This window comes from Nymphalis io, chromosome 6, assembly GCF_905147045.1.
Source record: "Nymphalis io chromosome 6, ilAglIoxx1.1, whole genome shotgun sequence".
In the NCBI taxonomy this organism is placed as follows: Eukaryota; Metazoa; Arthropoda; class Insecta; order Lepidoptera; family Nymphalidae; genus Nymphalis; species Nymphalis io.
The window spans coordinates 10625991-10638292 of NC_065893.1; the positions used below are offsets into that span (position 1 = coordinate 10625991).

The 12302-nt window shown below is 34.6% G+C and overlaps 2 protein-coding genes across 2 annotated transcripts; one reads left to right on the forward strand and one right to left on the reverse strand.

The window, feature by feature from the left end:
- Window positions 1–1600: 1600 nt before the first annotated feature.
- Window positions 1601–8441, reverse strand: LOC126768940 (60S ribosomal export protein NMD3). Its single transcript, XM_050487416.1, has 9 exons — window positions 8265–8441; window positions 7930–8064; window positions 7664–7814; window positions 7150–7393; window positions 6578–6871; window positions 5681–5790; window positions 5286–5443; window positions 4543–4716; window positions 1601–1845 (listed from the first exon to the last, which is right to left on the reverse strand). Exons 1-9 carry the CDS (start codon window positions 8312–8314, stop codon window positions 1659–1661), a joined length of 1503 nt encoding a protein of 500 aa, XP_050343373.1. The 5' UTR covers window positions 8315–8441; the 3' UTR covers window positions 1601–1658.
- Window positions 8442–9766: 1325 nt separating this feature from the next.
- Window positions 9767–11585, forward strand: LOC126768935 (ATP synthase subunit beta, mitochondrial). Its single transcript, XM_050487407.1, has one exon. It carries the CDS (start codon window positions 9877–9879, stop codon window positions 11419–11421), a length of 1545 nt encoding a protein of 514 aa, XP_050343364.1. The 5' UTR covers window positions 9767–9876; the 3' UTR covers window positions 11422–11585.
- The last annotated feature ends 717 nt before the right edge of the window (window positions 11586–12302 follow it).

Here is a 12302-nt window from a genome sequence, read left to right on the forward strand (position 1 = left end):
CAGCCATTGCGACGAGCGCTTCCGATTATCGTACAGTATCCACTTTTCATCACAAGTAATGATTTGATTTAAAATCCCTTCATTATTGTGTTGGTTGAGCAAAAAACGCGTGTTTGCAAGTTCGATTCACTCAATTCATGAGGTACCCATCGTTCAAGTTTTTTTACTTTCCCGATTTGCTTCAAGTGGATTAATACAGTTTTATCACTTACCCCGAAGCCTGCAGCTATCTCTGAAGTGCTTTGTGATGGATCCGCTTCCACAATAGCCTTTAATTCTTCATTTTCCACTTTGGTCACCGGCCGTCTACCGGGTTGGTTCTGAAGGTCGAAATTTCCAGAACGAAAATGTTGAAACCAAAAACGTACCGTGCTTTCTTTTGCGACGCCAGTGCCGTACACATAATAAATCCTTCGAGCTGTTTCTGCAGCAGTGGTGCCACGGTAGAACTCGTACTCGGGAATATACGATATTTCATGTTTTCCATTGTGCGGTAATAAGCGACACCAAAGAAAAAAATAATGAGGAAAAAACAAATAAATGACTGTTTTCAAAACTCAAATGTACCAGCTAAATGAATTTATAAATTTGAATTTGCATCTTAACCAAAGAAGAGATATCAAATCAAAGTGATCAGTGAAACAAAATGCTAATTTCATATGTATAATTTTCATATGGTAACTTTTCAACCGGACGCTCACAAAAATAAAACAGACTAAATATTTAAATAAACAATCACTTGGTGCGTGTCCTGTACAATTAACTCTTAAAACTATAAATTTTAATTTCGTACTCATCTATACAACTCATAAACATAACAAATACATCTCCCCATTTTATTAAAAAAATGTTGAGTGACGCTTTTATGTCATACAATAAAAAAAATGTCAGCGATAGCTCCACCTATCAGGTCCAACTTTCATCAAATCGTCCATGGATTCCATAATGTACATAAAAATATTTCATCAAAGTGATCGAGTTGTTTAGGAGAATAAGTACGAACACACCGGATTTTTATATCCATAAAGATGTACTATATAACTTTGTATGGCTGATTTAAACGACTTCTATTTTATATATAATGAACAAGTACTACTTTTTGAGGTTCAAATACTTATTATAAAATGCATTCAGAGTTGTGAGGCGTGCTGTAAGATATGCACAACGCGGAGATCGCGATCGCGATACTACAAGTACAAACATAATATTGATAACATATTAATTAATTTATCGTATTTAATTAGTTTTTATACCATGTTAACCGACGTGTAAAATAATATACTTTTTCATTTAAAATGAATATGGACCAGTGGTTAGGACACCACCAAGAAAGCACAACTATTTTTTTATATGCATATTTTTGTTTATAATTCTTTTTATATTATTGTTATAGGTAGGCGGCCTCGCAAGTGGGCCCAGGCATTGACATTGTTATATATTATAACAAAAATATTAATCTTACACTTCCGAAGCGCCATCAACGTTGGAAACTTCATCACGTTTTCGGAAGTGACGGACAAAATCGAAAGGAAACCTACGACTGCGATGAAAATCTGCCACATGTATATGCATCAACCAATTCTTTAATAATAGACAAGGGTATTTATCATTTTTATATTTTAAAATACATTAATATGCAAAAGTAATTTATTACAACATTAAACTTCTGTCATTTCTTCATCTTCGATGATCAAATCATCCAACATTTCAGCAAGAGTGATTCTCGGTAATGACGGGTCTATCTCGTCGGTATCGACCGGTATCTTGTTCTCATCTTTAAAGATGTTGATGTTCTGTCTCATGGCTGGATCTTCTTCCAAGTCATCCAAAAACTCGTTGTAATCACTGTACAAAAAAGAATTACATCATATTAATAGCCAGTAGGCAAAAGAAACAGAGGTAGACAAACTATGAGATGGGAGGACGACATTAAAAAAGTAGCGGTTCCAACATGGACTCGCAAAGCAAAACAGGATAGAATGGAAATCTAGAGGAGGTATTGGTCGGAAGACAAGCTCTAGGAGATTGACGACCGTGAGCCGATATCTTACTTCAAAAATTTAGGACACATCAAAAGGAAAAAATATTATTATTATTATTTGTATAAATAAGAACAGCAATAAAGACTTTATTTATTTATTTATTAATAGCTAGTCGTTTCCGCTTCGCACGGGTAGATAAAAAGAAAAATGTATTTTGGATAGGATTTGAGTAATATGTTTTTAGTGAGCGTCTATGTCGGGGAAGGAGTAACTGTGACAAACTTGAGGTTAATCGGGCGGATAGTTTAGGAGATATCGTGATGAGTGGTATTTTTTATAGAATAGAAAGGCGGCCTTGCATATGGGCCACCTGATGGTAAGTGGTCACCAACGCCCATAGACATTGGCATTGTAAGAAATGTTAACCATCGCTTACATCACCAATGCGCCACCAACCTTGGGTGAAGATGTTATGTCCCTTGTGCCTGTAATTACACTGGCTCACTCACCCTTTAAACCGGAACACAACAATACCAAGTACTACTGTTTTGCGGTAGAATATCTGATAAGTGGGTGGTACCTACCAAGACGAGCTTGCACAAAGCTTTACCACCAGTAAATTTGCTTATTATATATTGATATGGGTAACACAAAGTTATTTTTACATTTCAGAAGCAATTTATATGAATCGGGGAAGTGTACGTATATAATGCGTTTGTATTTAGCTTATCAATTTCGATTCAGTATTTTATTAATATGTTACTACGTTCAGCGAAAAAAAATAATATTTTAATTTATTCGTCTTTGCCAATGCAGCCATTTTTTTTTCCAAATGAAATACAAGTCCTTTATGAATTTGATATTGAGCAAGCATTTTGTGATATTAACTAAAAATAATATAAACAAACTGATACTCTAGAGTAAACTTTCACGTGTTCTACGTGAATGCACGAAGCAATTGTACAAACTCAGTATTGCTATAGATGCAAGCATTTAAATGTTTGTTTTTTTTTTTAAATCTACCATAAACATAATTTTATATGTAAAAATGGGCCAAGATCAAAGTTTTATTTTCTATTTTTTTTTTTTCTATTAAAGTATTCGATATGAGTTAAGCACGTGAAATTAAATGCGATTAGATAAAAACGCCGTCGTATTACATAAGTATCATGAAACTGTTTATGACTAGACTCCGTTATCTTGTGGCATTAACATCATGTCCTACAGTGGCACGTATTGGCACGATCTTTCTATACAACTTTGGCCAATTAATTATCGAAAAATGTATATATTACAATAAATTTATATTATATTATAATAATAATAATAATAATCTCCTAGGACATTTTTCACACACGGCCATCTGATCCCAAATTAAGCTTGTACAAAGCTTGTGCTATGGAAACGAGACAACTGTTTTTTTTTTCGACTACTTTTCTTTTGTAAATACATACTTATATAGGTAATTACACCCAGACTCAGGACAAACAGACGTGTTCATGCACACAAATGTCTGTCCTGGGTGGGAATCGAACCCACAACCTTAGGCATGAAAGGCAAGTATCTACCAACCACGCCAACCGGCTCGTCATATATTATATTTTTTACTATTTTTACAGATTGATATTTTCGTATTTGTACTATCGATTTTTCTAAGGTTTACAAGCCATTTTGGCCCCACCTTTTTAACGCTGAAAACGCGTTACGCATTCAGTCTTAACGAGGAGCGCCACTGGAATTTTTCCCTCACCTACTCTAGACGATTTTTTTAAAGTATTTTATATACATAAAAATATTATGTACAAATTTATCCAAGGCTTGTCCAGCTTAGATTTAACATACTTCTCTTTATATCGTATCCATCGAGCAAGATATTTTTTTACTTACTAATTAATAACATTTTAAAATAAACGACAGACAGCTTATGCCGGTAAAGGTAAAAAAAGAAAAAAAATTGCACAAGAAGACCTTATATGGTATACGTAGGTGAGTACTAAGGAAAAAAAATTCAAAATTCTTCTCCTTAGGGGGTTATATAGAGGATGAAATTTGTAAGTACATATGTTATTGTATCTCCCCATTTTGCTATAATAGTTCGCGAGCGTGTACCAGCACCACTGAATTTTCATGTGCTTAATTTGTGTTTATAATTCATCTAGTGCTTGACGGTGAAGGACAACATCGTGAGGAAACCTGCATGTGTCTAATTTCATTGAAATTCTGCCACATGTGTATTTTACCCACTCGCATTGGAGCAGCGTGTTGGAATAAGCTCCAAACCTTCTCCTCAAAAAGGGAGAGGAGGCCTTAGCCCAGCAGTGAGACATTAACGGGCTGTTACTGTTACTGTACTGTGTACCAGGGGGGCCCATTCTGCTAATTTATATACTTTACGATATGTTCCCAATTCTATTCTGATCCAACTTCGACCGAACCGCAACTGTATCGTTGTATTAGTTTAATAGGAAAACGATTAAACGATAACATTTCGATTCGATTGCGATAATTTGACAATTTGTTAGTAGAATTGTCACCAATTGAGACAGCGGTGTGTACTCACTCGTCGTTGACGGAGACGGGCTGCTCGTGCATGTGTCGCAGCTTCCAGGCGCGCGCGCGTCTTCGAGCCGCTTTCTCTCCGTAGTGCTTCTTCACGAGATACACGTCTGGGATTAAGCTGCGGTCCAATTTTTCCAGGTGGACATCGTTCACATTTGATTCACCCAAATTGTATCTATATTATTTAAAAAAAATTATAATTGAACTACGCGTCTTTGTAATTTTTCATGGTGATGGTGAGTTAAAGACCCGTTTTTTTTTAATATTTGGCGTGTAGGCTATATTGAGATACTGAGGCGTATATTGTTGAGAGACGGATCCAGGTATGAAGCTAACCAATACTCAAAGACCGAAGGAATGATATATATTTATTTACGACACGTCACAATTGTTTGAGTACAGAGTACTGACTGATTGATTAATGTATTACAATATTCGAATAAGAAATTGTTATGATCTCGTCATGCCAAATATGGAGTACGACTAAAAAGGCGATGTGCTGACGGCACAAATACAATGCATAGATTGGCCACATGAGAAAATGTCTACATTAAATAAGTGGACATATGTATTGCCCGAACAAAATAAAAATAGATCCCATAAAAAAATTAAAAACAAGAATAATTCACGATTAAATATTATTGCTGAAATCTTAAGGTCAATATAATAAAATCTTTAAACATAAAATTCAGATTCAACATAAATCTTTTTCATTGTTTATTCAATTACTTGTTTATATCTTACCCCAATACAGTGTCACCCGGCTTCAATATATGTCCTAAATGTGTTTTTGTATGCACTGGACTTATATCTAGGCCAAGTTCGCTCGCTTTCACAACCCATACATCTGCTATAACGTGTTTGTTAGATACCATGCCTTGGCCTGGGAAAGTTTTCTTTTCCTGTAAAAAAATATTTTATTATTGATTTACAACTTGGGACTCATAGCCGATAGAAAGTGAACAAGAATGTTATTTAAACTTGTCTCTGCACTGTACTATTTTTAAGTGGAAACTTTGATGGTTTATGTCCTGGAATTAATTGGTTTATTTAATGAAATATTATACTGTTTGTTTCCTAACAAAAATAAAATAACATAAAAAATTAAATTAAAATTAAAAATATGCAAAAATACCTACATGTTCTTTCAATATATCAATATCCATAACAATATATTCCACCAACTGTTTCGGATTACATATCGGGTTGAACGGATAGCGCCAATATTGGGTTGAAGATATATCACAAACTGCAAAATTAACTCCAAATTAATATATGTAATTAAACTTTGTGAATGAAAATTAAATGCTTAACACAAATGATATCAAGGTTTCATAACACAATATAAATGCAAACAATTTGTGGCTATATATACTTGTACATTATATATTTTTTTTTTTATAGAATAGGAAGGCGGACGAGCATATGGTAAGTGATCACCAAACGTCCTTAGACAATAGCCAATGCGTCACCAACCTTGGAAACTAAGATTTTATGTCCCTTGCGCCTGTAATTACACTGGCTCACTCACCCTTCTAACCGGAACACAACAATATCAAGTATTGCTGTTTTGCGGTAGAATATCTGATGAATGGGTGGTACCTACCCAGGCGAGCTTGCACAAAGCCCTACCACCAGTTATATTCCTTGTGCCTGTAATTACACTGTCCCATTAAATCTTTAAAAGTTTGGTAAATTTGACAGATGTAGGAAACTTTATTGTTACCCGACATCATTTAAAAATGCACCATTTGCACCCGGAGCTCCATTCACTGTTGTAAATATAAGATGTTTGATAAACACCCTATCAAGCCAAAACGTTCCCATGTTAACATGTCTATATAAATGTTATGGCAATGTTAAAAAATGGAAATTGTAAAAAAAAAACATCATATATATCATAAGTGTGTAGTGCTGCAATGGTTCAAGGAGTGGTTTATATTCCTTGCAATACACATTAGGTAAGGTCCACTTACCATCAGGTGCTCCATTTGACCAACTATATACCTAGAATATAAAAAAAAATTGTGTGATACCTTGTCCAGTGTATGCATCAATTAAATGTAAAGTGCTTGTCACACGTTGCACCAAACATATTGGTGATATCGATCCCAGACTCTGTGTCAACTTCTTAGGTAGGCATACAACGCTGTCCTTGGATAAAGGCACAATTTCAACGCTGAATGTGAATTTATAGTTATAAATATTGCTGTGAATATCATGAGAAATCAGTTTCTTCGATTGCTGACATTTAATTGGCAACACTGATTGAATAAAATCAACCATTTTCCGAGCATGGTTTTCTGTAGCATAGAAAAAGTCCAAGCCATCTGAAAAAATGAAATGTTTATAAATTATTTTTTTAACAAATTAAATATATTATTAGTGCTTGCAAGCCAATGATAACTTTAGTAACACTGAAGTCATCATGAAAATGATAATAATTAAATTAGTTAGGTAAATTTTACTGGTATATATAATATAAAATATTGTTTTTTTTTAACTTTATATGAAATGATACTGTTTGTTTTCCTTGAATATTAAATAAACAAAGAAAAATATTATAGCATTCCTAATAACAATCACAAAATGCAAGATAAAAAGTTACCACAATTAGGTTTAATCCCAAGTGTATTAACATGAGCCTTGTGCCTTAATATCAATTGTTCCAAGTAGTAAAATGTCTTTCTGTTGTTAGCTCTTTGACGCACTTGTACCAGGGCACGCCAATAATCCTGAGCTTCTGAGCGATGACAAGCATCACACATCTGATGCTGAATCACATACTCAACTATGAATGTTTGCTGGAGAACTGTTCCACCCATTACTTCACCTTGCACTGTTAGTTTTACCTTTAATCAATTTATATTAAGTTAACTTAATTGCAAATTCAAATTTTTAATGCGCACAATATTAATTGAAACAGAATTATTATATGTTGTGCAATATATATATATTTTTAATAATTTAATATGGTTAAGTATACAATGGAACAAATATAATAAATAACAAAATAAAAAAACTGCAAATACATAATTATATATATCCACCGGTAGGTGGATTATTTAAGTAATTATATTACTTTAAGTTAATTTGATTCGAATTATTAAATTAGAACTTACTTTAATTCTCTTGGAATGTGGTTCAGTCCAAGCAAAGCCAGCATCAACTAGTTTCACTCGGTTAAGACCTTTAAGTCTTTTTAAACAAACGGCTAGAAGCTCCCGAGACTCAAGAGCACAAACTAACCATTCTGATGGTGGTTGTAAGTATCTAAAAAAAATGTTGTGTTTCAAAATGTAAGGTGAAGCATTTATAAAATTAGTTGAGTTTTTATTTTTTTAATGGCTCATATATTATTAGTAACTAAGCACATAAAAACACTAACCTTTCGCAGCCTCTGCAAAAAAACAAGGTTGCTTGTTTTGGTATGCCATCTGTGATATCGACATGAGCCCGCAGACATGCGACACACATATTTGAAGGGTTTGCTTCGATTGGCACTGCGCATTGGCAGCATAATCTGAAAAATAACACATGACATACTCCTCAAATATTATAATACATTTTTAGTTTCTCATTAGTTCTCAATTTTGGCTTTTTGACAAAATACTAAACATTTTTTTCGATTTGGGAAAATATCGGTAAATGCCTTAACCTTTTTTGTTTAAAATTGTTATTCATGATAATATAACCTTTAAAATACTAATAACAATAACTTACATTCGGGTCTCATTAGGGACTAACTCATTTTCAGGTGATATGTATTCCATTATCAAAAAGAACTTGTGTGCGATCCTAAAATTAAAAACTACAAAATCACATATAAATATTTCTTAAAATGTTAAGTCTTCAAAGTTCAAACGTGTTGAACTTATGACATATTATGGCAGTGGCCCAGCTGACAGATGATCAGTCAGTAGCTGTGTTGCCAACCTTGGCAAAACAAATCCAACTTAAAAAAAACAGTAAAATGGTAACTTCTTAAAAATGTTTCTCAGAATAATCGAATTATTTAGTAAATGCAATTATTTACTGTTTGATTTAACATAAATTACTTGTAGAGTTATTTATTATTATTTCAAATATTCATACAAAAAATCACTCATTATTATTAAAATGTCTTTTTTCCTATAAAATATACAAAATTTCACCAAACCCTTTGTTCGTCAGTGAAATCAAACAAGAAATGTTTGAAAGAACCCGGTTTTACTTTCTTAACAGAAACAACAGACAGCCTAACCTATCCTTGTTACATGTATGAACTGTAAATTTAGCTGTTCTTTTTTACTATCTACCAATGGCACTGGTTAAATGAATAGGGAATCGCCAGAGCACGTAGTTCCATAATCTGAGGAAATTTGATCTTTGAAGTAAACGCGCGATACAAACAAAAAACTTCTGTGTTGCCTTGAGTTAAGGATTATTTTGGTTTATCATATTGTCTGTTACATATTGCGTTTTAAGCTTACATTTAATTCTGATACATGGACCCCCGAAAACAGTAGAATATTGAACTAAAACAAAAAACAGGGATCTCTTATTGAAAACAGTAAATCTACTGTTAAAACAGTGAGGTTGGCAGCAAAGAACTCAGCAGGTACCGTACTCAACAGCTCAGTAGTCAGTAACACACGTTTGACACAAACTAAATTACAAAACTGACAGGGAAATAATAGCAACTGTCTCTGCCATTATTTTGTATAATACCAAAATTTTAGATACAATTTATGTAGGTAATATTTTACTTTTTAAATGATTATTGGCAGTAGTATAATAATACAAGTTTTATTAATATTACAGTTGCAATAATTTTGTTTAACTATATAAAAATTCCTTACACTGTAAATGCACTGAAATAATAATTGTATGTCGTGAGTATATAAATAATAATTTATGTACATCTCGTATTACTGATATGGCACTTTTACTTAACAATACAAAGTAACATGGTATTTAGCAGTACTTAGTGATGAGAATTTCATATACATGTATCAGTCCTTCTGGGAAAAATAAATATTATGATATATATATTATTTACTAAATATTTCTAACAATGGATGTAATTCTGACCCATTCCGTGGCACATTTGCTAGCTTTGCTGTTTTTATTAATTAAAAATTAGAAAAAAATATATTTATGACTAAAATAAACGAATCGATTATTACCATAAACAATTTTTATCAGTCGAAACGGAAATGTGAACCATGAATTAAAAATTATCACTGCACTATGGTCATTATTCCTCTTACGTAAACTTCGACAAGCACCGATTTTTTAAAAGAAGAAGATATCTACTGCTGTACATTCCTACGAAAACTTTTAAAAAACGAACATGTTTTCTACCGTTGGTAGAGCTGGTCTCTTGGCCACGAGGACGGTAGTTAACAACTCCTTGACCGAGAAGACACCTTTGGTTGCCGGAGCCTTAGTGAATAAACGTGACTATGCAGCCAAAGCAGCAGGAAAAGGTCAAGGTAAGGTGGTAGCTGTTATCGGTGCTGTCGTAGATGTACAATTTGAGGATAATCTACCTCCCATCCTTAATGCTCTCGAGGTTCAGAACAGGTCCCCTCGGCTCGTCCTTGAAGTGGCGCAGCACTTGGGTGAAAATACAGTACGTACCATTGCCATGGACGGTACAGAGGGTCTCGTTCGTGGACAGGCCGTCCTCGACTCTGGCTCACCTATTCGTATTCCCGTTGGAGCGGAGACCCTTGGACGTATCATCAATGTAATCGGAGAACCTATCGATGAGCGTGGTCCAATTCCTACCGACAAGACAGCCGCCATTCACGCCGAGGCGCCTGCATTCGTCGACATGTCTGTAGAGCAAGAAATTCTGGTAACTGGTATCAAGGTCGTAGATCTGCTTGCGCCTTACGCCAAGGGAGGTAAGATCGGTCTTTTCGGCGGCGCTGGTGTCGGCAAGACCGTACTTATTATGGAACTGATCAACAACGTTGCTAAGGCCCACGGTGGTTACTCAGTATTCGCTGGTGTAGGAGAGCGCACTCGCGAAGGTAACGATTTGTACCACGAGATGATTGAATCAGGTGTAATTTCCCTGACAGACAAGACATCCAAAGTAGCGCTTGTGTACGGTCAGATGAACGAGCCCCCTGGCGCGCGTGCCCGTGTCGCTCTCACAGGACTGACGGTTGCTGAATACTTCCGTGATCAGGAAGGACAGGATGTACTACTTTTCATTGATAACATTTTCAGATTCACCCAGGCTGGTTCAGAGGTATCTGCGTTGCTGGGTCGTATTCCTTCTGCTGTAGGTTACCAACCCACCCTTGCCACTGACATGGGTACTATGCAGGAACGTATCACCACCACCAAGAAGGGATCTATCACTTCTGTACAGGCTATTTATGTACCTGCTGATGACTTGACTGACCCTGCTCCTGCTACCACCTTCGCTCACTTGGATGCTACCACTGTATTGTCCCGTGCTATTGCTGAACTGGGTATCTACCCTGCTGTAGATCCTCTTGACTCTACCTCACGTATTATGGACCCTAACATCATTGGTGCTGAGCACTACAATGTAGCACGTGGCGTTCAGAAGATTCTACAAGACTACAAATCTCTACAGGACATTATTGCTATCCTTGGTATGGATGAGTTGTCTGAAGAAGACAAGCTGACTGTAGCACGTGCACGTAAGATCCAGAGGTTCCTTTCCCAACCTTTCCAGGTAGCTGAGGTTTTCACTGGCCATGCCGGAAAACTTGTACCTCTTGAGGAAACCATTAAGGGATTCTCTAAAATTCTTCAAGGAGAGTATGACCATTTACCTGAAGTTGCATTCTACATGGTTGGCCCAATCGAGGAAGTTGTTGCTAAAGCTGAAACTTTGGCCAAGAATGCATAAACCTTTTCCTAGAAATTATATTAGATGAGTAGTCATTTGAAAAACTCATGTTATTTATTATTATTCAAATACTATTGTATCTCAACACCCAATACAAAATGTAAAAGTAATACAAGCATGCAATAACTCCATTTGGTAAACGACAAAATAAAAATTTACTCCTATTTGAAATTTTTCATTTTTCTTCTACAATTACTAAAACACTCAGATCAATTACTAGATTTTTTTTTGATCTGTTGTCAATTTCTTGTGATAAATAATATATATATATATACTATAAAGGTCTTATTTTAATTTATAGTTGGCCATCCAATTTGCATATTATTAATATTATGTAATGTTATATAATCTGAAATACCTATATTTTCCATTGTTTTTATTTTTTTATTATTTGTGACCTTGCTGTGGTATAAAATGTTTTTTTTCATCTACAAATAATTACAAAATTTCTTGCACAAGAATGTATAAAACTATAAAGAGTACTTATAAAAGTGCCTATTAAAGTGCATTATATAAAATTTGACATAAATTTAGCTAGGCCTTACAGTCGTACAAAAAATTAGACATGCGAGCAGTACATCTAATTCAGCTATATTCAACCTATATAAGGGCCACAAACTACTACGTGTTGTGTTAGTGTCGCGGGCCGCAAAAAAACAATTATTTAAGTAATGATTTCTTAGGTTTCGGGATTGTTACAAATTGAACATTTTTTTATTATTTCATGACGTTTCAAACACTGCAGTGCTGACCCCAAGCAGTTGTTTAGTTCAAATTATTAGGTGTTAACAAATAAAGGGCCGCAGGAGTATCGCTGATCTAGATATTATAATACTTTTTATGACAGGTTCATTTTGAGTAATTAAATAGATACCTATATA